The sequence below is a fragment of the Mauremys reevesii genome, linkage group 10, assembly GCF_016161935.1.
Source record: "Mauremys reevesii isolate NIE-2019 linkage group 10, ASM1616193v1, whole genome shotgun sequence".
NCBI lineage: Eukaryota > Metazoa > Chordata > Testudines > Geoemydidae > Mauremys > Mauremys reevesii.
In genome coordinates, this window is record NC_052632.1 from 38849734 (window position 1) to 38872312 (window position 22579).

Below are 22579 nucleotides of genomic sequence, written 5' to 3' on the forward strand. Positions count from 1 at the left end.
CCAGTCTTGTTCCTAGCAGGCCTTGCGGCAGGGAGGCCGAACAGCATGCTGGGAGCTGGAGGCGCTCGGGGAGTTAAGCCAGGTCTGGTCTCGGCTCGTGAACTACAATTCCCAGCATGCGGCACGTGAAGCCGCCGGCACTTCCTGTTTCCGGTGATGGTGCTCAGGTGAGTGTAAACAACATCAGGTGGGGGTTGTGGAGCTGTTCGCCGCGGCCCCCGAGGGGGCGGCCTGGCCGCGACTCCCGCCTCGGGCAGGGTTGGATCAGTATCGATCCATCCCCACAGGGGCTGTGGCCTATCCTAGGTCACTGGGCTATCCTAGGCCTATCCTGTCCACTGGGCTGGGCACTAGAGCTCGGCCTGGTGTGGCTCCGTCTCCCGCCACTGCTAGGGCTGTGGGCTGGGTTTGGGGTCCAATAGCGACCCCCGGCACTCGGATCTGGACACCAGGGCAAAGCTTAACATAGACCCCACCCCTAACCCGGGCTGGGGCCGGGAAAGGCCTCGCCTAGAACCTGCCCACTCGCCGAGCTGGGCTCCGTGGTAAGGCCTGGTAGGGGAGCCCCTCCCCGCTCTATCAGGGTTTGGGACCAAGACATAGCCCCCCCCCCCCAGTGTTGGGGACTAGGGCAGGGACTTATTGTAGATATCCCCACCCAGAACTGGGGACAGGGTATAGCCTAATCTAGATCCATTCCGTCTCATGTTGGTTTGTTTTGTTCCGTTCACAGCCTCTCCTGGAGTTCAGAACTGGGTTTCTGAGGCTCAGTTCCTCTCGGTGACACAGTTACAATGTCTTTGTCAGAGTGGCATATTGCAGTGAAGCTGGCAGATCAGCCGTTGGCCCCCAAATCCATCCTGCGGCTACCAGAGACCGAGCTGGGAGAGTGTCCTTTGGGTGGGTGCAGCATCTCCTACCTGAAGCAGCTTATCACTGGAAAGCTGCAGGAGTCAGTCCCAGACCCGGAACTCATTGGTGAGTTGCTGCTTTTACTGCAGGGTTGGGCCTAGTCAGGCCTGGGATCATGGCCAAATTTCAACGGGGTAATTACATACAGCAGTTTCAGCTGGATATAGCTTCTTTGTTTCCAGCGCTGCTGTGTATAATGTTAGTTATTATGGAGACCTTAGCCATCCCTATTTTCCAGGTTTGCTTTTAACAAATCCTTCTAACAAGGCAGGCTAGTAGACCCCTATCTCTGCTATGAGATGTACGTTGTGTCTCACACCAGTAGAACTCTGTGGGGTTGGGGCAATTCTTTTAAACTGTGTAGTTCTGTGAGAGGATGCACAGCCAGGCTTGTGTCCTAAGCTTCAAGGTCCCCTTGAATTTAAATGTGCAAGTGTTTATGCGGCTGAATATTTAGGAGTTGCCACTTCAATAGGTACATCATGTGGCAGGCTGATAGCACGCCTGGAAATGTACTTATCCCATAAAGGTCAAGCAGTAGGGCTTTCCACAGAAACACACTGTGTTATAGAGCTGTGCTTTTTCTCTCTCAGATCTGATCTACTGTGGCCGCAAGCTGAAGGATGACCAAACACTTGACTTTTATGGCATCCAGTCAGGCTCAACTGTTCATGTCCTACGGAAGTCATGGCCCGAGCCGGATCAGAAACCAGGTAAGAGAGAGGATGCCTGGGATGACCCTCTGGAACTTTTAAACATGTGTATGTGTGGTGCTTATCTCTTGTGGTTGAGATGGGGACACATATGCCTGCTTGCCTGTCATTTTCAGGGACAGAGGTATAGTGGAAGGAGGTGAATTCCTTGGGATTGATCTGGTGTCTTCTCTGAAACCTCCAGTCTCAAAGGAAGGGGAGCTCTCTCTGTCTGTTTCACGCTGACATGGGAACTGTGGAAAGAGCCCCATGATACATGGAGAAAGAACCCCCTAGCTGAGTTCCAGTCAATTACACTGGTTCTGTTGAGGACCAAAATCAGATCCCCACTCATTTTGATCCATCTTTGAAGTGTTCTGTGGTCAGCATCAGACCAGGTAAATTAAAGCAGTGGCACTGGGATTGCAGAGTTGGGAGTGCTAGAGCAAAGGTCTTAAGATTCTTCCCCCACACATACACTGCTCTGTCAGACTGGGTTTGGCTTTCTTGGCTACGAGGAAACGGATGACATAAAGGGCAGGCAGAATGAAACTGACCAATAAAAGCTCTTGATTCTTCTTCCCATCTCTTTCTGAATGTCTCCCCCAGAGCCTGTGGATAAAGTAGCTGCACTGCGAGAGTTCCGGGTCCTGCATACCGCCCTGCATAGCAGTCCTGCATATAGAGACGCAGTGAGTGTGGCTTATTCTTCGCCCCTAAGTGTTGTCATCCACCATGTGTGACTGAACAATGGAGAGGGATGGAGAGCCCAACAGCAGTTGAATTGGCCTACTGCAGTTTTAGACTGGCCTCATTATGTGGCATTGCTGATCCGTTTGATTTCTTTGGTAGGTCTTCAAGATGCTGGGGAGCAAGGAATCACTGGATCAGATCATTGTAGCTACCCCTGGTCTCAGCAGCGACCCTGTTGCTCTGGGTGAGTTCAGATGTGGCCAGACAGTGTAAAGGACATAGTAAATAGGCATGGTCCATGGAACCTATTAATTCCTCACGTGGGGGAGGGAGCGCCAGGCTCCAGGAAGAACAGGAAAAGGCAGTCTCCACCTTTGAGACAGAGGGAGGTGTGTAATGAATGCAACTACTTTGCACCTGCCCCTTCCAAGTGCCACAGAGGATTGATTAACTCTAATCCAGGCCTGCCTGGCCTAGTGAGCTAGCAGCATCTCTGCATGGCCATGTGCGGATTCCAGTAGGACTTTGGGTTATTGCTTCTTACGGCCCTGAGCCAAGAAGAGCAGATAGCTCTGAAGAGCGGAAGTATTGCATGATGCTCAGCAGCAACCATTGTTGACTCAAAACATGGTCCTTGTGCTTGGGAGCTGATGGTCATGATGCAGAGCCTTGTAGGGAAGAGGTGGAAGCCTTACAAGAGAATAATAGCGGAGAGATACCATCTGGGGTACACATTGCTCCACTGCCCCAGGGGTAAAGCTGTTCCAGGATCTGAGTGACTTTTGCTTGTGTTTTGGGTCACATTTGACAGATGCCCCTTTTGTTTCCTGTCCCTGATTCAATACATGTCCTGGTCTCTTACAGGTGTCTTGCAGGACAAAGATCTTTTCTCTGTCTTCGCTGACCCAAACATGCTGGACACGTAAGTTTTGAATGGCCGTCCTGGGTCCAAGCCATCACATAGCTACGCAGTTAGGGTGACCAGACAGCAAGTGTGAAAAATCGGGACAAGGGGTGGAGGGTAATAGGAGCCTATTTAAGAAAAAGACCCCAAAATCGGGACTGTCCCTAGAAAATCGGGACATCTGGTCACTCTATACTCAATGCCTGTTTGTACAATTGCACAGTCTGTTTTTCTTTAGGTGGGAGGAGAAGGTTACTCCAGTTCTCAACTAGCGGTGTGGACATGCCATTCCATTGGCATAGGCTGGGTCGAAGGCTTTCCCTTCCCTTCTTCCAACCCCTCTCTCTTAGGAATAGTAGTCTGAGAAAAGACTGAGCTGGGGTGTCTGTCACTGAGCTGCCCAGGCTGCACTCTAGGGGGTGCGATGGCTCAAGAGATTTGTACTTCAGTGCTGGATCTTTCACCTCTGCTTCCTGAGTTCAAATCCAGTCTTGGTTGGTTGTGGCTGAAAATTGCTACCACCTGATTGTTGCTCAGAGACCTGTGCAAGCTGAGGTGGGGAATCTCATTTTTGGTCCCAGTGGGCAGCCTGCATCAGAAATAGGGTTGCCAACTTTCTAATCGCACAAAACTGAACACCCTTCCCCGCCCCTTCCTTGAGACCGTGCCCCTTCCTCGCCCTTTCTCCAAGGCCCTGCCCCTGCTCACTCCATCCCCCCACCCTCCGTCACTCGCTTTCCCCCACCCTTACTCACTTTCTCTGGGCTGGGGCAGGGGGTTGAGGTGCAGGAGGGATAGAGGTTATGAGGGCTCCGGCTGGGGGGTACAGGCTCTGAGGTGTGGGGCTGGAGATGAGGGGTTTGGGGTGCAGGAGGGGGCTCTGGACTGGGGCCGAGGGGTTTGGAGTGCAGGAGGGGGCTATGGGCTTGAGCAGGGGGTTGGGATGTGGGCTCTGGAAGGGAATTTGGGTGTGGGAGAGGGCTGGGGTAGGTGAGAAGTGCTTGGCTCTGGCTGGATGGCGCTTACCTCGAGTGCCTCCCAGAAAAACTGGCATGTTCCTTCTGCTCCTAGGCTCGGGCAGCCAGGTGGCTCCCTGTGCTGCCCCTGCCTGCATGCACCACTTCCGCAGCTCCCATTGGCAGTGGTTCCCAGCCAGGGGGAGCTGCAGAGTTGGAGATGGGGGGTGGGGGCAGCACGCAGAGACCCCCTGGCTGCCGCTGCGCCTAGGACCCAGACATGCCACCCACTTCCGGGAGCCACACAAAGCCAGGGCAAGTAGGAAGCCTGCCTTAGCCCTGCTGCACTGCCAATTGGACTTTTAGCAGCCTATTAAAATCTCCCGGATTGCTTTCAGTAGTCACTAGGATATTGATGCTGATTCCAGTAGACTCCTGCCCAGTCTGGGAGGGTTGGCAATCCTAAGCAGAAACTCATTGCCAAAATGGGATCTAACTGGCTCCTCTTGTTGGCCAACTCAGCAGAGTGCGTAGGATTGAGTGGGTCAAGGGGAGGGAGCTTCCTTCACCTACAGAAGGATGATCTCTATCATGAGATACATCAGCCAGAGGAGCTGGCACTACTGTTGCCCATGCAGTACATGTTCAGTGGATAAAGAGAAGACTCCAGCCTTTGGGGATGTCAAACCTGCCATCTTTCACTAGCACCAAATCCACTTAAACAAAAAAATAAAATAAAATAAAAAATGTGGAGCATGACTCCTGGGCTGGTGGCAGGATTGTTACTAGACCAGGTAGGCTGGAGGGGTTACATCACCCGGCTGCCAGAGCCGGGATTGGAGATGGTGGTGAAGCATAGCCCACTGGGAAGCCTGAAATTGCTACTCTGGGCGCTGTAGCAGCCTTCCTTCCCTTCCTCTGGTGCAACCTCCAGGTTTCTTGTTTTGTCTCTGTCCAGGCTAATCCCAGCTCACCCTGCTCTGGTGAATGCCATCATCCTGGTTCTGCACTCAGTGGCGGGCAGCACGCCCCTCCCAACTCCGGAGACCTCCTCACGCAGCATGCCCTCCAGCTCCTACAGGGACATGCCTGGTCAGTTTGCCCGTGTGAAGCATCCAGCTGTGTGTGCACATGGGGCAGATGAACTGCAGGATCTACAGACTAATCCAGGCAGTAACTGACCCTGAGCCTTCCAGGGGCAGGTAGAGCAGGAGTCCTGGTTTATTGAGTTGGTAACATGCATCTGTTCTGGGGCATAATCTTTAGGGCAGAAAGAGAGGGATTTTCCTTCTCTGACATATGCAGCGTTAAGTAGAACTCACTGAATCCTCCAATTAGAGTGCAATAAAGAAGTTACTGGGTGTGTTGGGCCTGCAACCATAGACTCTTTAGCTGCTGTAGGTCTTCTCCATCCCACTTAGTATCTGACCCTCGTCACCACTTGGGTGGGAATCCTCCAAGGAAAAGCTAGGATGCTGGTGATTCATAGGTGGCACTCTTTCCTCTGATCAGAACTAAACCAGTGTCCCACATAGCGGTCCTGGCCCTGTGCTGCTGAAGGCTGGGCCTTTTCCAATGAGACATAAAACAGTTGTGAATATTAAAGATCCCAGAGTTGGTTTGCATGAGAAGAGGTGTTAGCTCCATTGTCCTGGCTGTATTCTAATTTGGGTAACTGTGCTGCCTCCCTAAATTCCCTCTGTACTTTCACTAGGAGAAGTTATTTTTCACTTCCCCATCTAGTGCTGTAGGCACATTAATGTCGCTGCATTCCACCCCAGAGGTGACTGCATTTTAATGGTGAGTGGGCAAAGCTTATAAAATGTAGTCCATGAAGTGTCTTTCCCTGGGAGGCTGAGTGTTGTCTATCAGCTGGTTTGACCTCTCTGAAGGCATGGGAGATCTAACAGTCTCTGCTGGGAGGGTAAGTGGGAGCTGAGATTTTGTTGTCTGTGGTTTTGAGAGCTTTTCTCCACTTGAATGTGTTCTCTTCTCTGGGGCAGGTGGCTTTTTGTTTGAAGGTCTCTCTGACGACGAAGATGATTTTCATCAGGTAATGTTAGTGGGGCAGGTGAGGGGTCTGGGTTTGGGGGATGGTTGCATTTAGAGGCACAGTAAAATCAGAGATTCTGGAGCGGCTCCCTGGGCAGGGTGGTCTTGCAGTCAAAGCACTGGATTAGGGTTTGAGAGACCCAGGTTCAGCCCTTGGCTCTGCCACAGCCTTCTGTGTGACCTTGCCCCCTGCTCGCCCTCACCCCCAGCCCCTCCCCTGCTGTCCCACCTCCTCCGCAGCCACGCCGCCGTGCGGGCAGTGCTCTGGGCGGCAGGGCTGCGCACTCCTGCAGGGCAGCGCGGCAGCATGTCTGGCTCCGGCCGGGTGGCGTGGCTGCCAGACATGCTGCTCTGAGCGGCATAGTAAGGGAGCGGGGAGTGGGGGGTTGGATAAAGGGGCAGGGGGCCCTGGGGACAGGGAGCAGGGGGTGGTTGGATGGGGCAGAGGTTCTGGGGGTGGGGGCTGTTAGGGGACGAGGGTGCGGTTGGATAAGCGTGGGAGTCCCGGGGGGCCTGTCAGGGTGGGGGTGTGGATAGGGGTCGGGGCAGTCAGGGAACAAGGAGCAGGGGGGTTGGATGGATCGGAGGTTCTGAGGGGGGCAGTCAGGGTGGGAAGTGGGAGGGGTTGGATAGGGGGTGGGGGCCAGGCTGTCTGGGGAGGCACAGCCTTCCCTACCTGGCCATCCATATAGTTTTGCAACCCCAATGTGGCCCTCGGGCCAAAAAGTTTGCCCACCCCTGATCTAGGGATTAAAATTGTGTCTAACTCCGCGGACTCTTGTGACACTCAAGGTATTAATGATTGTGAGATGCTCAAATACTACAGTGAGAGGAGCCACAACAGTACTTAGTTAGGCTTACGTAGTAAGAAATAAGTAGGTCCAGCACCAAATACCACAGGAGCTGTGCAGCACCTGTCTGGATGTGAAGAGTGGGTGATGCAACTACTTCTGCTTCAGGGCAGCACTGCAGGTTTCTTTGCAGAGGAACAAGGTCTTGGTGGGGATGATTGTTTGATTATTCAGCAATGGGTGGGGAGGGACACCCTGCCTGACAGGGATCATTAAGCTGAGGTGATGTCCCAACCCATGATCCTTTTATAGAACCACTGATTAATGGCTAGTCAATCATTCCCTCCGTATAATACATCCAGTAACTGCAAGTGTCGGATCAAAGCCAACTCCCCTGACCCCCAACCCTGTGTTTTCTCTTTGTTTCCCTTCAATTTGCCAGCACTGAGCCATGATCACTAGATGGCCTAGACTGCCGGTGGCCCCAGCCACCTCTGAACTCTGGGTCTCTGTCAATTGTTTGTTTGAAGTTACTGACACCGTTGCAGTATGATCATCCATTGCTGCATTTTTTCAGGGCTTCCAGTGTCTCTATAACAGCCGTGGTTGATACTGGGGGTTCTTAGCTGGTGACTCTGAAGGTTAACGTTGAAAGGCAGGGGAGTTGGCAGGCCGAGCTGTGCAATGTTAGTTCTGAAGGTGGCTCTGATGTTGACTTCCTTGGAATCCTGAGCACACTTGAGTATCTTTGTGACATAGACGTTAACTCATGGGTTTTCTCCCGTCCCGGCAGAGCACAAGGTCCACACCTTCCAGCAGCACTTCTGGGTCCCGCCCAGCATCGCTCGGCTACACTGGGGCTGCCGGACCCCGGCCAATCACACAGAGTGAACTGGCAACTGCGCTGGCCCTGGCCAGCACGCCTGAGAGCAGCTCACACACTCCTACCCCTGGCACCCAGGTAGGGTAACAGCACAGCATCAGGGAACCCCTCTCTCAGGCCACAAACTGCAGCAAGATACGCTGAGAGCCAGTCCCAGCTAACGGCCCTGGGACCTGACATTGGGCTAGCCCATTATGGCAGGAGTCTCCTCTGTACAGACTCCGGGAGGGAGAATGTTTGGGGTTGGGGAGACCCTTGTGGAGGAGGCATTGCTCTGAAGATTGCTGTGTTGGCCAGTTAATGTTACACCTGTGTGTGGATCCCACTAGCACGGTCTCCTGTCTTCCAGGGTCACTCATCGGGCACCTCTCCGATGTCCTCTAGTGTCCAATCAGGAACTCCCATCACCAACGACCTCTTCAGCCAGGCCCTGCAGCATGCCCTGCAGGCATCTGGGCAGCCCGCCATGCAGGTCAGTAACTCAGTCTTGTCATTTCAGGGTTCTGTGACCCACCTCTCTCCACCCTGATTCCAGCAGCTATTGCAAGACAGGAAAGTCTTTCACTTGAAGCCCTGCGTTGCAGGTGGCTCAGTGGCTGGCCAGAGCTCCCAGCAAGAGGTGCTGTAGGGAATGATGCAGAAGCACTGGAGGTGGAGGGTATGGGGCAGGACTGTGGGTTTGCTTAGATCCCAAGATGACAGAGGTGTAGAGCTGCAGTAGGGAACGGCTGTGGCACTGGAGGCTGTGGAGGAAGGTGGGGAATAACTCTTGTTTCTCGGGTACTGAGAGATCCCCTTAGCTATCTCTCCTCTCTCTACAGAGCCAGTGGCAGCCACAGCTGCAGCAGCTGCGGGACATGGGTATACATGACGACGACCTGAGCCTCCGAGCCCTCCAGGCCACCGGAGGGGACATTCAGGCTGCCCTGGAGCTGATATTTGCGGGCGGGGCGCACTAACACCCTGTGAGCGAGGGCGGAGTGGCATGATGCTGCTAGGTTAGGACAATTGTGAAGTTTCCCGTCTCTTATCCCCACCTCAGCCCTGAAACACTTCGACAGAACTGAGCATCTCTCTTACCCTGGGCAGCGTAGGGGACTCTCCCCTGCCTTGTCAGGATGCAGTTGATGGCAGAGGAGATGATGCACTACACTGGGATGGGGACTCTGACTCAGACTCAGAGAGGTTCTTCCTCCTGCACTCCCCTGGGCTATAGCCACCACAGGCAAGACCACTGGATTTCTGTACAGCTACAGGAACAGAGCAACAGCCCCCTGAACCAGGAGACGCTGCAAAGCCACAGCTGCTCCCATGAGGCATCTGCCAGCTCCCTCTCCTGCTTGCACTTCCATTCCTGCCACCCTAGAAAGCCTCGGTCTGTTTTAGTTCATCAGTGTTTGAGTCTAATAAAGCTGAACCTCTCTACTTGTCTGTCATTGGAATTGTGATCCGGTAGATTTCAGAGCTAGCCTGAGTGGTTGTTGGGTGGAAGGCCTCCAAGAATAAGCTAGGCTGCTGGAGGAAGTACTGCCGATAATTCAGCTGGGAGTGTTCTTCCCCGGGAGTCCATGCTGAGCCAATGTCCCTGGGCGATGTCAGAGGTGCTGTCTCTTGACGGAAATGTTCCAAGATGATCATTTGTGTGCATTAAAATGGGGGTGGGGTGTCCTCATAACAACATGTAGCATTTACATCCCACTTCTCATCTGCAAAGCCCTTTGCACCCACTGATTGATCCTCACATGATCCCTGGGAAGTAGGCGAAAGCAGGGAAGGACAGGAACTGGCTAAAATCCAGGAGGAATAATTCCATTCTGCCCACTGAAAGTTCTCTCCTTGCTTTCCAGGGATATGCTCTTCCTCCTCATTTTCTGCTCTTAACTTGGTGCTGGTGTCATTATAGTGGCTGCCATATTCCACCTCACCAAAACATGCAAGGGACATGCAGGTGCAGAGAGAAAGATGCCACAGCTGCTGAGCACCCTGCATTTCCAGCCATTTCTGGAAACATGGGCCTTTGTCTTAAGTGAATATGAGCTTTTGGCCTCGTCAGCAGGAGGGGTTGTACAGGCATCTGTATTAAGGAGAGACTCTGTACCCTACAGCATGAGATTCCCTCTTCAGCTGAGACCTGCTCCCACCAGCTGTGGGGAACCAGTTTGGAATTTGAAGAACAGGAGTACTTGTGGCATCTTAGAGACTAACAAATTTATTTGAGCATAAGCTTTCCTGGGCTAAAGCCCACTTCATCAATCACATTCACAAAAATGTGATTGGATTATTCCCAGTAGGGGTGCAGTAGCACACAGCCACCATAGTGTGGCAGTAAAGGCACATCACATCGGAGGTGCGCTTCAGACAAGCCAGTAATGAGAGGACCTCAAAGCCTTTGACCATGGTCCTGCTGGGAGGAAAATATCACAGTTCTCATAGGAGTGAGTCTGGGTACAGAAAAGCCCAGGCCAGTGTTTTCAGGAGTGGCCCCTGGTTTTGGTTGCCCAACGGGAGGACAGTTTGGAGCTGACTTTCATAGTCAATTCATTGAATTTCACAGTAAGTGATGTCAGTGGCCATTGTGGATGCTTTGGAACCCTGAAAATCGGGCCCTAGGTATCTCAAGGTGGGCCCCCAAAATAAGTAGACACTTGAACATATGGGCTTCACTGATGTGTACCCATGGGGAGTCCCTGGTAGAGCTCAGGTCTCCTGCCTCCTAGGCCCCTGCTGAGACCTTAATGTGTGCCTATTTCACTTTTAAAGTGCTCTGCAAATATTAACATGGTTTTGTCCATCCCACGAAGGCAAATGCTAGATTACTTGGCACAGTGCAATCTGTTGCCTACTGCTTTTAATCCATTCTAGTTTATTAGATGTTTCAGGAGGTAGGGATCGCATCACTTCCCTTGAAATGCAACCTAGGAGATCTCAGCATTGGCTGTCGGATTGGGATGTACAAATACTTGATTTATCCTGTCTGGTTACTGCCCTAACTGGGTGAAATTCTACTGGCCTCTGTTAGACAGGAAGTCAGAGTGGATGATCATAATGGTCCTTTCTAGCCTTAAAATCTATTAATCTAATTCCTCTCTGTGGCTTTTAACCCCTCATATAGGTGTAGATAGCATCCTATCTCCCTTAGTCACCATGGAGGTTATCTCGATTTTGTTTTGAAAGAATGGTAGAACATAAGGGTGGCCGTACTGGGTCAGACCAAAGGTCCATCTAGCCCAGTATCCTGTCTGCTGACAGTGGGCAATGCCAGGTGCTTCAGAGGAAATGAACAGACCAGGCAATCATCAAGTGATCAATGTTCCCAGGTCATTTTCTCATTACTGGCTTGTGTTTCTTTTCTTTGAACTCCCACTCGTTTGGTGACATCATCTTGGTCCTGAGAACTGCATATGATTGTTCCAGATATGGTATCGCCAGTGACACCACGAGGGACTCAACACCAACTTCCTTTCTGTACAAAGTTGTGGCTGCACGTGAGCTGCACGGAATCCCATTGGCTGCAAAAATCGCAAATGTGTCTCTAATTTGCTGTCTACTGATCCTCCTCAGTCATTAACCATAGCTAATTTCCAGCTAGCTCTCTCCCTGTTCATGCTAGTTTTGGTTGAAATTTTTCTGCTCTTATTAAAGGTTCATGTGCCGAAGTCAGATCTTCCCACTGTACTAATCTCTAAGAGCTTATCATTTCTTGCTCTTCCTGGATGATGCAGTCACCTGCTTTACTTCCTGTTATATACATCTGTATTAAAGGGGGCTGAACAGTATATTTTTACATATATTGCTGCCTACGTTTCCTCCTACGTTGAGGTTTGGCACATGACCTCCAGTGGGCTGAGTTACTTGCTAGTCAAATGTTCGTAGGCTGGCTTGCTCATAGCATTTTTGAAACGTGTTCATTTGATCATACAATTTCAGTTGGTGCTAGCAGCTCTTCAGTTAACTCTGTGGTATGGGGCTACCTCAGGGTCTCTCGCTCTAAGCATGTTTCACCAGGGACTTCCCATTTTTGGCATCAAAGTGAATCTGACTGTTTAAGTTTCTGATGCCCCCATCAACATCACTCTGCGGGAGGGCAGGGAGAGCGAAGTGGCCCTCGGGTGTGTTATCAGTTGGTAGCAGCTGTTTCCATTCTGGTCTCCAAAGCTGCCCTGGTGCCCTCGTTATCTCTGGATATCCTTTCCTTACCACTGCATACTGGGGCCGCCTGGCACTGACCTTGTCTTTCTTGGAAGGGCAGGTCTGAGTGCCTGTTCTTGGGCAGCTGCCCTGGATCATGGCCAAGCCAGTTTCCTGGTTGCCAGACCCACTCTGTGATGTTGTCTGGCTGTTATCCACCCTCCCCACCACATTTCACCTTGCTGGTTAGGAACATCCCACGGCATGGCTGGCCTCCCCGGCCAAGGACACGGCATTTGGTGACAAGAAGGGGATTTGGAGAAGGTGACATTGCAAACTGAGATGTGAACATCCTTGCTTCGCTGTCACAGCCAATTAGGCTGCAAATGGGAGGAGACTGAAGCTGGAGGAAGCTAAGTAGATGAAGGATCGCTTGTGAGGGAACAGGTGGGGCTTCTGCAAAGCCAGGAGGCTGGCAAGCAGCAGGGAGGAAGCCTGCAGTCCTCCTCCTGGGGTAAGGGAGAAGAAGCCTGGTAGGAAGGTGTCTGGGCCGGGGTGAGAGCAGTAAGGTGATGGAGATGCCAACCCTAACTATTCACTAGAGGGCCCTGGAGTGGAACCCGGAGTACAGGGCAGGTCTGGGTTCCAGCTCCAACCACTGCAGAGTGGCACTGTTTAGGGGCCGTGAACAGGAAGACTGCCTGAGCCCTGTTGGAGTGCAGGGCCGGCTCCAGCTTTTTTGCTGTCCCAAGCGGTGAAGAAAAAAAAAAAAAGAAAAGCCCGATTGAGCGGAGCGATTGAGCTGCTGCCGAAGTGCCGCCGAAGAGGAAGTGAGGCACTGAAGGACCTGCCGCTGAATTGCCACCGCGGACCTGGACGTGCCACCCCAACAAGGGACGGACTGCTGCCCCTTTCTATTAGCCGCCCCAGGCACCTGCTTCCTTCACTGGTGCCCTGTTGGAGTGCCAGGGTCAGGGGCCATGAGGACTGCCTGATGCCACGTGGACAGAAGAGGCTTTGAAAGCCTACCCCCGAAGGGGAACCACTTAGTGATCTGGCCGGAGGGCTACATCACAGAGGGGCTGCAGTGACTATTGGAGCAAGATGGGGGCTGCAAACAGAGAGAGAGGCAAAGGGACAGGATGCAACTGCAGGAAGAGGCATCGACCTTGCAAGCTATTTCCCAAAGCACCCAAGTGAAGATACTATCCCAGTGCTGAGTAGAGCACCCCCCCCACCCATCACACCCTATGCTCTGGGAGTCCCTAAACCTTTTACTGCTAGAAACAGGGACTGGATAATGGGATGGATCACTCGATAAATTGCCCGGTCTTTTCAATCCCTCTGAAGCACTTGGCACCGGCCACTGTCAGAAGACCAGATGCTGGGCTAGATGGACCATAAGTCTGATTTAGAGTGGCCACTCCTGTGTTCTCCTGATCAGTCACAAGAAAAAGTCGTGTTTCCGGCAGCATGCAGAAACTACATTGCTTCTGCTTTTTGTGGCTTATTGGACTGAATCTGAAATCCAACATTTCAGTCCCCTAAGACCTGATTTCTGATGTAAAACCCCTATTAGCAAGAGGCTGAGATGTTTTCCCCCCATGGTCTCCTGAGAGAGCCCTGGTTCCGCCTCTTCTATTGCAGCCTGCCATAGAAGGGGTTTGGCTTCACTGCTGAGACACTGGAGCCATTTGGAGTCATCATCCCCCTTGTCCCCGCCCTGCTCCACATTTCCCTACTGGCATCAGGACTTGTGTGCAAACACGTGGATCACTTTATCATGACATGCCTTGAGCACCAGTCAGGACTCCTGCTCCCTTCTGCCTGCAGTGGGATTGGTTGGGTCAGCTGGCAAAGGCAGATGTGGGCTAGCAGCAGTGGTCTCTCACAGAGAGTTCTCCATGCAGGTGTTCTGCCAGGAGTCAGGGGAAGCAAAGGGATTTAGCTGAGCCTCTGTCTATGCCACGTAGACTGCGATGGTGGTTCCCAGCCCTAGTTTCTTGATCTTGGCCAGGTCCTACAGCAGGGGTAGTCAATTTTTTTTCAAGGTCCAAATTTCTTGGTCAAGGTCCATACTTCAGAGAACATAATAAAACAACAACAATAATGATAATAAGCAAATAAAGATTTTGCTTTATTCAAAAGTCTGGTGGCCTGGATTTGTCTGCCTATTGACTACCCCTGTCATACAGTGATTGAGGCTCTACCTGAGCCGGACAGGCTGCACTGCTGCTGAGAGCTGCTTACATGGAGGTTAAGTAATGTCCCCACTGGTGCATATGTACCTGCAAAGGTGCTTTGTTGTGTTCTCTGGAGGCTAGCTAGGAACAGAGCCCCCTCAAGGTGGCTCTGCTCACAGGAGAGGCAAGGCTGGTGTGGGGAAGCTACTCCTGCAGGGGAAGGAATCTGGGCATGGGCCAGTCACCAAGGCTATTAGGGCAGTGAGGGACTGGGCATGCGGCCCTTCTCCAGTGGTCACAGCACTCCAACAGAGCTGGCCTTGAGGGTCTACAAAGCTGCCCTGAGCAGCCCCAGGAGGCCATGGCAGGGAGACTGTTGCTGGATCCCCTTCTGTCTGGGGAAATGAGCGCTTTAATCAATGCTGGTCTCTGGCATCAAATACCTCATAAATGTCACATGCAACAGGGCCCAGGGACTTCCCGGTCCCTCCAGCCGGGCCCCAGGTCACGATGTCTCCTATCCCCTTGTCATCTCTGATGTTACCTGACTGTCCCATCCCAGAATCTTCTCCACTGCCATGGGCTGGAATTGTATAATTTAGGCTAGCTGCTCTGGTCGGCAGCAGGAGCAGAAGTGGGATGGAGTCCCTCCAGGACCTCCTCTCCAGATCTGCAGCAGGGACCATTTCTGAAGATCAGCACCAACCAGCAGAGATGGGGAAGGGAGGAGAATGGGGAGAAATGCTTTTGGGACCCAGGGTGGGAGATTTTCCTCTTTGGGGTGGTCCTTGTCCCCAAATCTAATAAGAATATGGGCAAAGTTTGGGGCAATCTCCAAAGAGAGACCCTGGATGGGGGTAGGTAGCACCCACCAGGAAGAGCTCTGGTGGGGGCATCCCTCACAAACCCAACCTGGGTATGGGTGGGGTAATCACCCCCTAGGAGGTACCCAGGTGGTGGGGGACAGCAGCCCCTGTGGGTTCAGGCTGTGGGCAGGGCAGGCTTGTCAGTTGCCAAATCATCCCAGGGGTCTCCCATCCACAGTGAGCTAATGCAGCGTCCCCAGCTGGGCTCTGCCTGGTGCCCTTGTTCCTCCTGGCTCAGTCTGAGACCCACTGGCAGTGGGACCCGGGGCCTGTTTGCAGCTCCCTGAGGCAGGACAGGGTCTGTCCCCCAGGGCTGGGCTGGTGCTTTTGTGAACTAAAGTTCGGTTGATGGAATTGTTTTACTATAAGTCTGTAATACTAAATTGTTCTTTGCATTTGTTTTGTTAGAATGTTGTGGATGCTAGATTAGTAATAGTAGGATTGTTTTATTTAGCCTTATTTTTCTATAGTAGAGGCCTGCTTTTAATATTGTCTTGCTATTCTGTGTGACTGTGCTGTTCCTTGTGTGAATGAGATCTGTGTGGTATGTAAGCAAATAAGAGAAAAGATGCCAGCAACAGATGGGCCTAATTGCAAAAAGGGAGTAAAAGAAGAAGTCGCCAGTATCACCTTGTCCTGATGGCTGAAGAAGTGCAGATTAACAACCCTAAAGTACAAAGGCATCCACCCTAAATCAAGAACAAAGCAAAAGATAAGGAGATGGAGAATGAACTGAAAACAACCAGTTTTGATGATAAATGATTACAGCATGACACAGCAGGTTCCATAGACTAACATAAGAATCAACTCCTATAAAAGAGGAGTGAGAGCCAGGAGGCGTTGGGTTCGTTCTGCAAAAACAATGGAGCATTGGTACGCGCGGCCGACAGAGGCCCAGCTCCCACTCGTGTTCCGTCTAGCTGGCCACTAGAGTGACTCGACCAACGATAAGGATTGTAACTATAACACCAGCTGCAGGAGAGAGAGAGAGAGAGAGAGAGAGAGAGAGAGAGAGAGAGTGTGTGTGTGTGTGTGTGTGTGTGTGTGTGTGTGTGTGTGTGTGTGTGTGTGTGTGTGTGTGTGTGTGTGTGTGTGTGTGTGTGTGTGTGTGTGTGTGTGTGTGTAAAACACAGCGTATTGCCCTGTCCTCTGAAAGAGATTCTGTGAGTTTCTATAAGCATAACACCTTCTAAGAGCCCAGCACAGGCCATTAGCAGGGGACTTCTGGGGTGCCCTAACCCCAAGGGCAGGTTGAGAGAGGGCTTGGTCCTGGTCCCACTGCTGCACAATGGGATGGGGGCAGGGAATCTGTGCCCGGGGTGCTGAGGGCTTGGGGTGGCTGGCCTGCCACACTGAACCCCACTGGAAAAGCAGGATGGGGGATGGGTCCAGTCCCTGGGGATCATGGGGGGGATTGGCTGCCTCCAAAGAGCCAGCTGTGACCCTGTGATGCCCAGATCAGGGGTAGGGCAGGCAGTCCAGTAGCAAGCCAAAGAGCCAGAATGGGAAGGGGCCATTTAAGGTGTCTCCCCCACTTAAAATGTCAGGAGAGGAGGAATAAAGCAAGGGACCTCCCTTCCTCACTGCAGAGCCATCGGGAGGGGAGTGGGGAAGGTGGACCAGCCCAGGGCTGCCCAGAGGATTCAGGGGGCCCCCGCCGCCGAATTGGCGCCGAAGACCCAGCACTTCGGCGGCGGGTCCTGGTGGGGAAGGACCCCCCACCGCAGGTCTTCAGGGCACTTTGGCGGCGGGTCCTGGAGCAGAAGGACCCCCTGCTGCCAAATTGCCACCGAAGACCCAGAGCGGAAGAAGCTCCAGGGGCCTGGGCCCCATGAGAGTTATGCGGGGCCCCCGGAGAGAGTGAAGGACCCCACTCCAGGGCCCCCGAAAAACTCTCATGGGGGACCCTGCGGGGCTTGGGGCAAATTGCCCCCAGGCAGTCCTGGACCAGCCCATGTCTGCATCTCCCAGCTCCTCTGAGCTGAGTGGGGCTGCATATAAGGGAACCAGGAGAGGTTTGGCTGGAAACCACTGGGGGTGGAGACAGTGGGCAAAGGCGAGTGCTGCTCTGGGCAATGGGTTTCCAGCCTGGGGCAGGGGCACAGGATCAGCCATTGCCAGCTGGATCAAGGGCCCCTTGGGCTGGGATCCTGCCCCCAGCCAAGCCCCCTACGCCAGGGTGAGGAGAGATCATGATGCTGTTGGAGATCCCTATGGGAGTAGACTGATGCCTGATCCCCTTGGCCACAGTGCAACTACAGAGGGGCCTGCAGGGAGAGGTTCCCCTGCCCCTTTAAACCCAGTGTGTCAGCGTCTGACCCCCTGAAGCCGCAGCGATGGGGGAGATGGCAGCCCCCGAGTGGCTGAGTCAGGATCTGCCTTTTTCCCTCCCTAGCCCTGCCAGAGACTGGGCTACAGGTAGGAACCCCCTGCAGCCAGCACCGGGCCCAGAGTCAGCTCCCTGCAGGATTGGTCCAGGGGGCCGAGTGGCTGCCTGGCTTTAGCACTATACGTTGTTGGTTGTTAACTATTGTTGACTGTGTGACATTTTGCTCCATATGCTTTATGAAAATATACTTATGAATGTGAATATGATGTACTTTTTTACTGGAACATCTCTGAGGGGGAGATTTTACCTGTAATCAGTTTCTTAACGAATTAGGCTTAGACTTGTGTGTTTTTTATTTATTTTGCTTGGTGACTTACTTTGTTCTGTCTGTTATTACTTGAAACCACTTAAGTCCTACTTTTTATACTTAATAAAATCACTTCTGTTTATTAATAAACCCAGAGTAAGTGATTAATACCTGGGGGAGCAAACAGCTGTGCATATCTCTCTATCAGTGTTATAGAGGGTGGACAATTTCTAAGTTTACCCTGTATAAGCTTTATACAGATTTATTTGGGGTTTGGATCCCATTGGGAACTGGGTGTCTGGGTGCTGGAGACCTGCTGAGCTGTTTTTGGTTAAAGTCTGCAGCTTTGAGGGCGTAGCCCAGCCCCCTAGTCTGTGTTGCAGCAGGTTAGCATGTCTGGCTCAGCAAGGGAGGGTTCTGGAGGCCCAAGCTGGCAGGGAAGACAGGCTCAGAGGTAATTTCAGCACATCAAGTGACATTCCCAAGGGGGTCTCTGTGATCGAACCTGTCACAGTGGCATAGTTGAACAGGATCTAGGCACAGCTGATTGTTTTGAGACACTGGTAGTGATTTTAAGTGAGTTTTAAGTGTGGTGGCCAGAGAAGAGACAAAGGAGTTATGGGTTTGTTATTTTCTGTTTGCTTATTTCGGGTAAGGGAAAGAAAGGCAGAAAATTAGCAAAATGAGTGAGAGTAAATCTCAGAAGAAGCTAGAACTGCACATGTTGCAGATTGCTGAGAAGGAAAATGAACACAAAAGGCAGATGCAATGACAAATGGAAATTGATGCGCAAATTGCCAGGGAGAAAGCTGCTCATGAAAGAGCCATGGAGTTAAAAGACAAAGAACCTGAGGCCCAGAAACAGGCTCAAATTGAAGCACAAAAAGCTGCCCTGGAAAAAGAAAAGGCTGCCCACCAGCAAACCCTGTACTTAAAAGACAACGAATTTGAGGCCCAGATACGAGCACAAATTGAGACCCAGAAGCATGAACTAAGTGTTGCAGCCGTGGCACACCATTTCCCCCCTTTTCTACTTGGGAATGATTTTTTTGATGTGGCAGAATGTGTCCCAGGGTTTGTTAGCAGCAAGAAGGAATCTCGTGATGAAAGCCCCAGAGGGGAGGGTGCTGCTAGGGAAATAGGAGAGTGTCTCTTTAATTCCTCTGTAGCAGTGGAAAATGGGCCATCGGGGGCAGGGATGGTCAAGGCCAGTTCCTGTAGCCCCGGGGCTCAAGGCAGGTCCCTGTGGGAGGGAGTATGACCAAAGATGAACAGGGATGCCTCCACCATGGACAGTGTTCAAGTCTCTGGCTGTAAGTTCAGGAGGAGGGTGTGACATTGCACTCCATATACTTTATGAAAATATGCTTATGAATGTGAATATGATGTAACTGGAATATGCTTTATGCAAAAGGTCTCTTGTAAGGTATCATTACAAAGCTTATAATCTACTGAGTGTGTTCATCCTATTTGTTTGCATGTATTATTTCTATATCTGGAGTTAGAAGAATAAGATATAAACTTGTATTACTGATGTAAACATATTAAGTGGAAGCCATTAAGGGTGCTTCAGAATCAATGAACTGTAAATGGCTCTGTTTACTTGCAAACCTTCCTGTGTACCTGTGGGCCAGCCCAGGAAAAATGGAGGCTGGGGTCTCACAGGACATGTGACCATGTTACATGATACTGGAATCCATCTTAAATCTGGTACTTTTCCATTTAGAAGGAGGGGTGGGGACCCAGAGAGACAAAAGATTACTGCCTTCTGTCAAAGCTATAAAAGGGTGTGGAGCAGGACAAAGGAGGCAGCCTGTCATGAGAAAGCCCTTGATTACCATCTGAGATGTCTGCTCGAACTAACAAGGACTGTACTGGGGGAAAGGATTGGGCCCAGACTAGGAAGGAGTCTAGTCTGTAAAAGAAGCTTATTGGAACATCTCTGAGGGTGAGATATTACCTGTATTCAGTTTCCTAATGTATTAGGCTTAGACTTGCATGTTTTTTATTCATTTTGCTTGGTGCCTTACTTTGTTCTGTCTGTTATTACTTGAACCACTTAAATCCTACTTTTTATACTTAATAAAATCACTTCTGTTTATTAATAATCCCAGAGTAAGTGATTAATCCCTGGGGGAGCAAACAGTTGTGCACATCTCTCTATCAGTGTTATAGAGGGCAGACAATTTGAGTTTACCCTGTATACGCTTTATACAGAGTAAAACTGATTTGTTTTGGGTTTGGATCCCATTGGTGTCTGGATGCTGGAGAGGTAACCTGCTGAGCTGTTTTTGGTTAAAGTCTGCAGCTTTGGGGGCATGGACCAGACCTGGGTCTGTGTTGCAGCATGTTAGTGTGTCTGGCTCAACAAGGCAGGGCTCTGGAGTCCCAAGCTGGCAGGGAAGATTAATTATTATTATTAACTTTTTATTGTTATGGCCAGTTATTAACTGTTCATTATATTTGGCTGGTTTCTATTGACTATTATTAGCTATTTATTTGTTGCAAGTAGCTATTAAGTCTATTATTAGCTTTTACTATTTATTAATGATCTAACAGGGCAGGAATGGGGTGGTGATGATTTGAATGCTCTGTTTGCTGCCTGGCCTCTCTGCAGAGTCCCTGAGTGTCTCGATCAGCATGGAAGAACAGCCCCACAGGGGGCCGATGCTAAGGAGTACATGTCTCTCTGTGTCTCTGTCGGTATGAGAGGGGAGCAAGTGTGCTGGGCTGGCTGCACAGTGAGTGCCCAGCAATGACACAGTGACCCATGGTGTGGGATTGCTGTTCACACATGGGCCTCCGGTTTGTGCTAATTCACTGTGGGTTTGGGTTTGTGCGTCCAGAGCCTTTCATTATTATCATCACATCAGCACTTTAATGGTCCTTCCGAGGAAATGGGTGTGTTATCAGCCGTGCCAAGCGTCATGCATGGCCTTGACAACTCTGCTGTGCCTGTCCATAGCTGAGAGCATGAGAGCGCTTCCAGTAGCAATGTGTGGGTCTTGTGGGCAGAGCTACCAGCCAGGAGCACGTGATTTCTAATCCCAGCTTTTCCACTCACTGGTGTGAATATTTCTGGGCCCACCAAGGCAACTTTGGGAGCAGAGAGCTATCATTCGCCCATCTGGCAGCTGATCTAACAGAGAGGCTGCTCACGGTCACTTCCGGCAGAAGAACTCAGATCTCTAAACTGGCAGACCAGACCCACGCCTCAGCCGCTTTGCCCCTCTGCCTTCCTGAATTAATATGCCAAATTATGTACTTGCTATGCGGTCACTAACCCCTAGACCATACTTTGTTCCCAGAACCAGCAATAGAATCCACGTATCCCGATTCTCAATATGCCACTGCTGTCTCACCAAGAGTTGTGTGACTCACTGGCAAAGGCCAAGTTACAGACTGGGCCACGCTAAGACAAACAGCTCTAATACTAGTTCCTCTTCAAACCACTGTCATTTGAGTTCTCCCAGTGTGTCTGAAGATCATGGGGTTATATCCTGTTGATGGGCGGGGGCGGGGGAGGAGAGGAAGTATGTTAAAGACTGTATCCTACAAAAGTAGGAATCACCAGGCCACACTGGATGACACCCCTGCTCCATTCTAATCCAGCATTCTGTCTCTGAATGGGTAAGAATCCTCCAGCTGGCTGGTGTGGATAATCTACCCCATACACAGGTGTCATCCTGGTCTCTTAGGCCCAGATTCTCAAAGGTATTTAGGCTCCTAACTCCCCTTGATTTCAATGGGAGTTAGACCTCATTATCTGAGAGGGTCTGGGACTTTATGCATATGGAAAAAGGGGCTGAATTTAGGACAGATGGGTAACCTTAGTTCTGGTGTTCTCGCATGTACTGAATCCACCCATGTTTAAAAGCTGAAGTTCATGACTATATGCAAAATAGACCACTAAGTAATTTGCATAAAACATCACTCATCAAGCTATGTGGAACTTGGTAAATATGGGCTTATCAACACAGGGAACCTGATCAGCATAGCTAGTATGGAACGCTCAAGCACTTTGATTCCAGAATAATTACTCCACCTTGGAACAGTATGAATTATTCCAAAATAAAGTCACTTTTATTCTGGAATATAGTGGCCACATGGGGGCTATTCTGGATTAGTTATTGTGAAATAGCTTATTCCACAAAAGCTATTCCGGTCAATTTCCTCATGTCAGTGAGCCCTATGGAGTGTTAGTCAGATCTCAGTAGCAGAACCCCCAGACACTAGTCAGGCTCATGTTCCAGTGATGTGCTGGGTGCTGCTCAAACACATAATAAGACAGTGCCTGATGCAGTGAAGAAGAGGCAGCAGGGAGTTGGCCATGTCTGTCTTACAGCTGGGAAAGCTGGGGAGCCTGAGCCTGAGAGTAGGTCTATGCTTCTGGGGGTGTGTACAGTACAGACACTGGGTGTCCAGCTAGCAGTGGTATAAATAGTAGTGTAGATGGTGAGGCATGGCTTACGTGAGTAGAGTGCCCTACATACCTGAACCCTAGGGTATATACCCTACATGTGTCTCTACACACTGTTGTATTAATTTAGATAGAATATAGGGGCTAAAGGTGTTCACACAACCCGGTCACTGAGCAACATTAAACAAGGTCTGTGGTTTGGTGGTCAGAGACCATGCCTGCTTACTGCCATGGCAAGCACACCATTCAACATCTTTTAACCTCTTACTAAAGATACAGTAAAGATGGGAAAATGGTTACAGCCTTTGCAATGTAAAGTATTAAATAAGACTTTCATTTCAACGTCATCCCTTGTTCACTTTCCCATTAGCTGGAGAGGGGTTTAAAAGGAAAAACCCTTGTGTGGCAGCTTCTTAGATGGTATCAAAGATGGTAATAACTGTCCTTTTTGGTGAAAAGACAA

General features: G+C 51.0%; 1 protein-coding gene across 2 annotated transcripts; it reads left to right on the forward strand.

Moving 5' to 3' along the window:
* Positions 1-14: 14 nt before the first annotated feature.
* UBL7 (ubiquitin like 7) lies at positions 15-9319 on the forward strand. Of its 2 annotated transcripts, none has more exons than XM_039490731.1 (11): positions 15-167; positions 734-978; positions 1506-1625; positions 2214-2296; positions 2457-2541; positions 3162-3219; positions 5116-5249; positions 6161-6210; positions 7794-7961; positions 8233-8355; positions 8705-9319. In XM_039490731.1, exons 2-11 carry the CDS (start codon positions 795-797, stop codon positions 8840-8842), a joined length of 1143 nt encoding a protein of 380 aa, XP_039346665.1. In that variant the 5' UTR covers positions 15-167; positions 734-794; the 3' UTR covers positions 8843-9319. The 2 variants fall into 2 exon arrangements, with proteins under 2 accessions (XP_039346665.1, XP_039346666.1); XM_039490732.1 differs by lacking the exon at positions 15-167 and adding an exon at positions 211-545.
* Positions 9320-22579: the final 13260 nt, after the last annotated feature.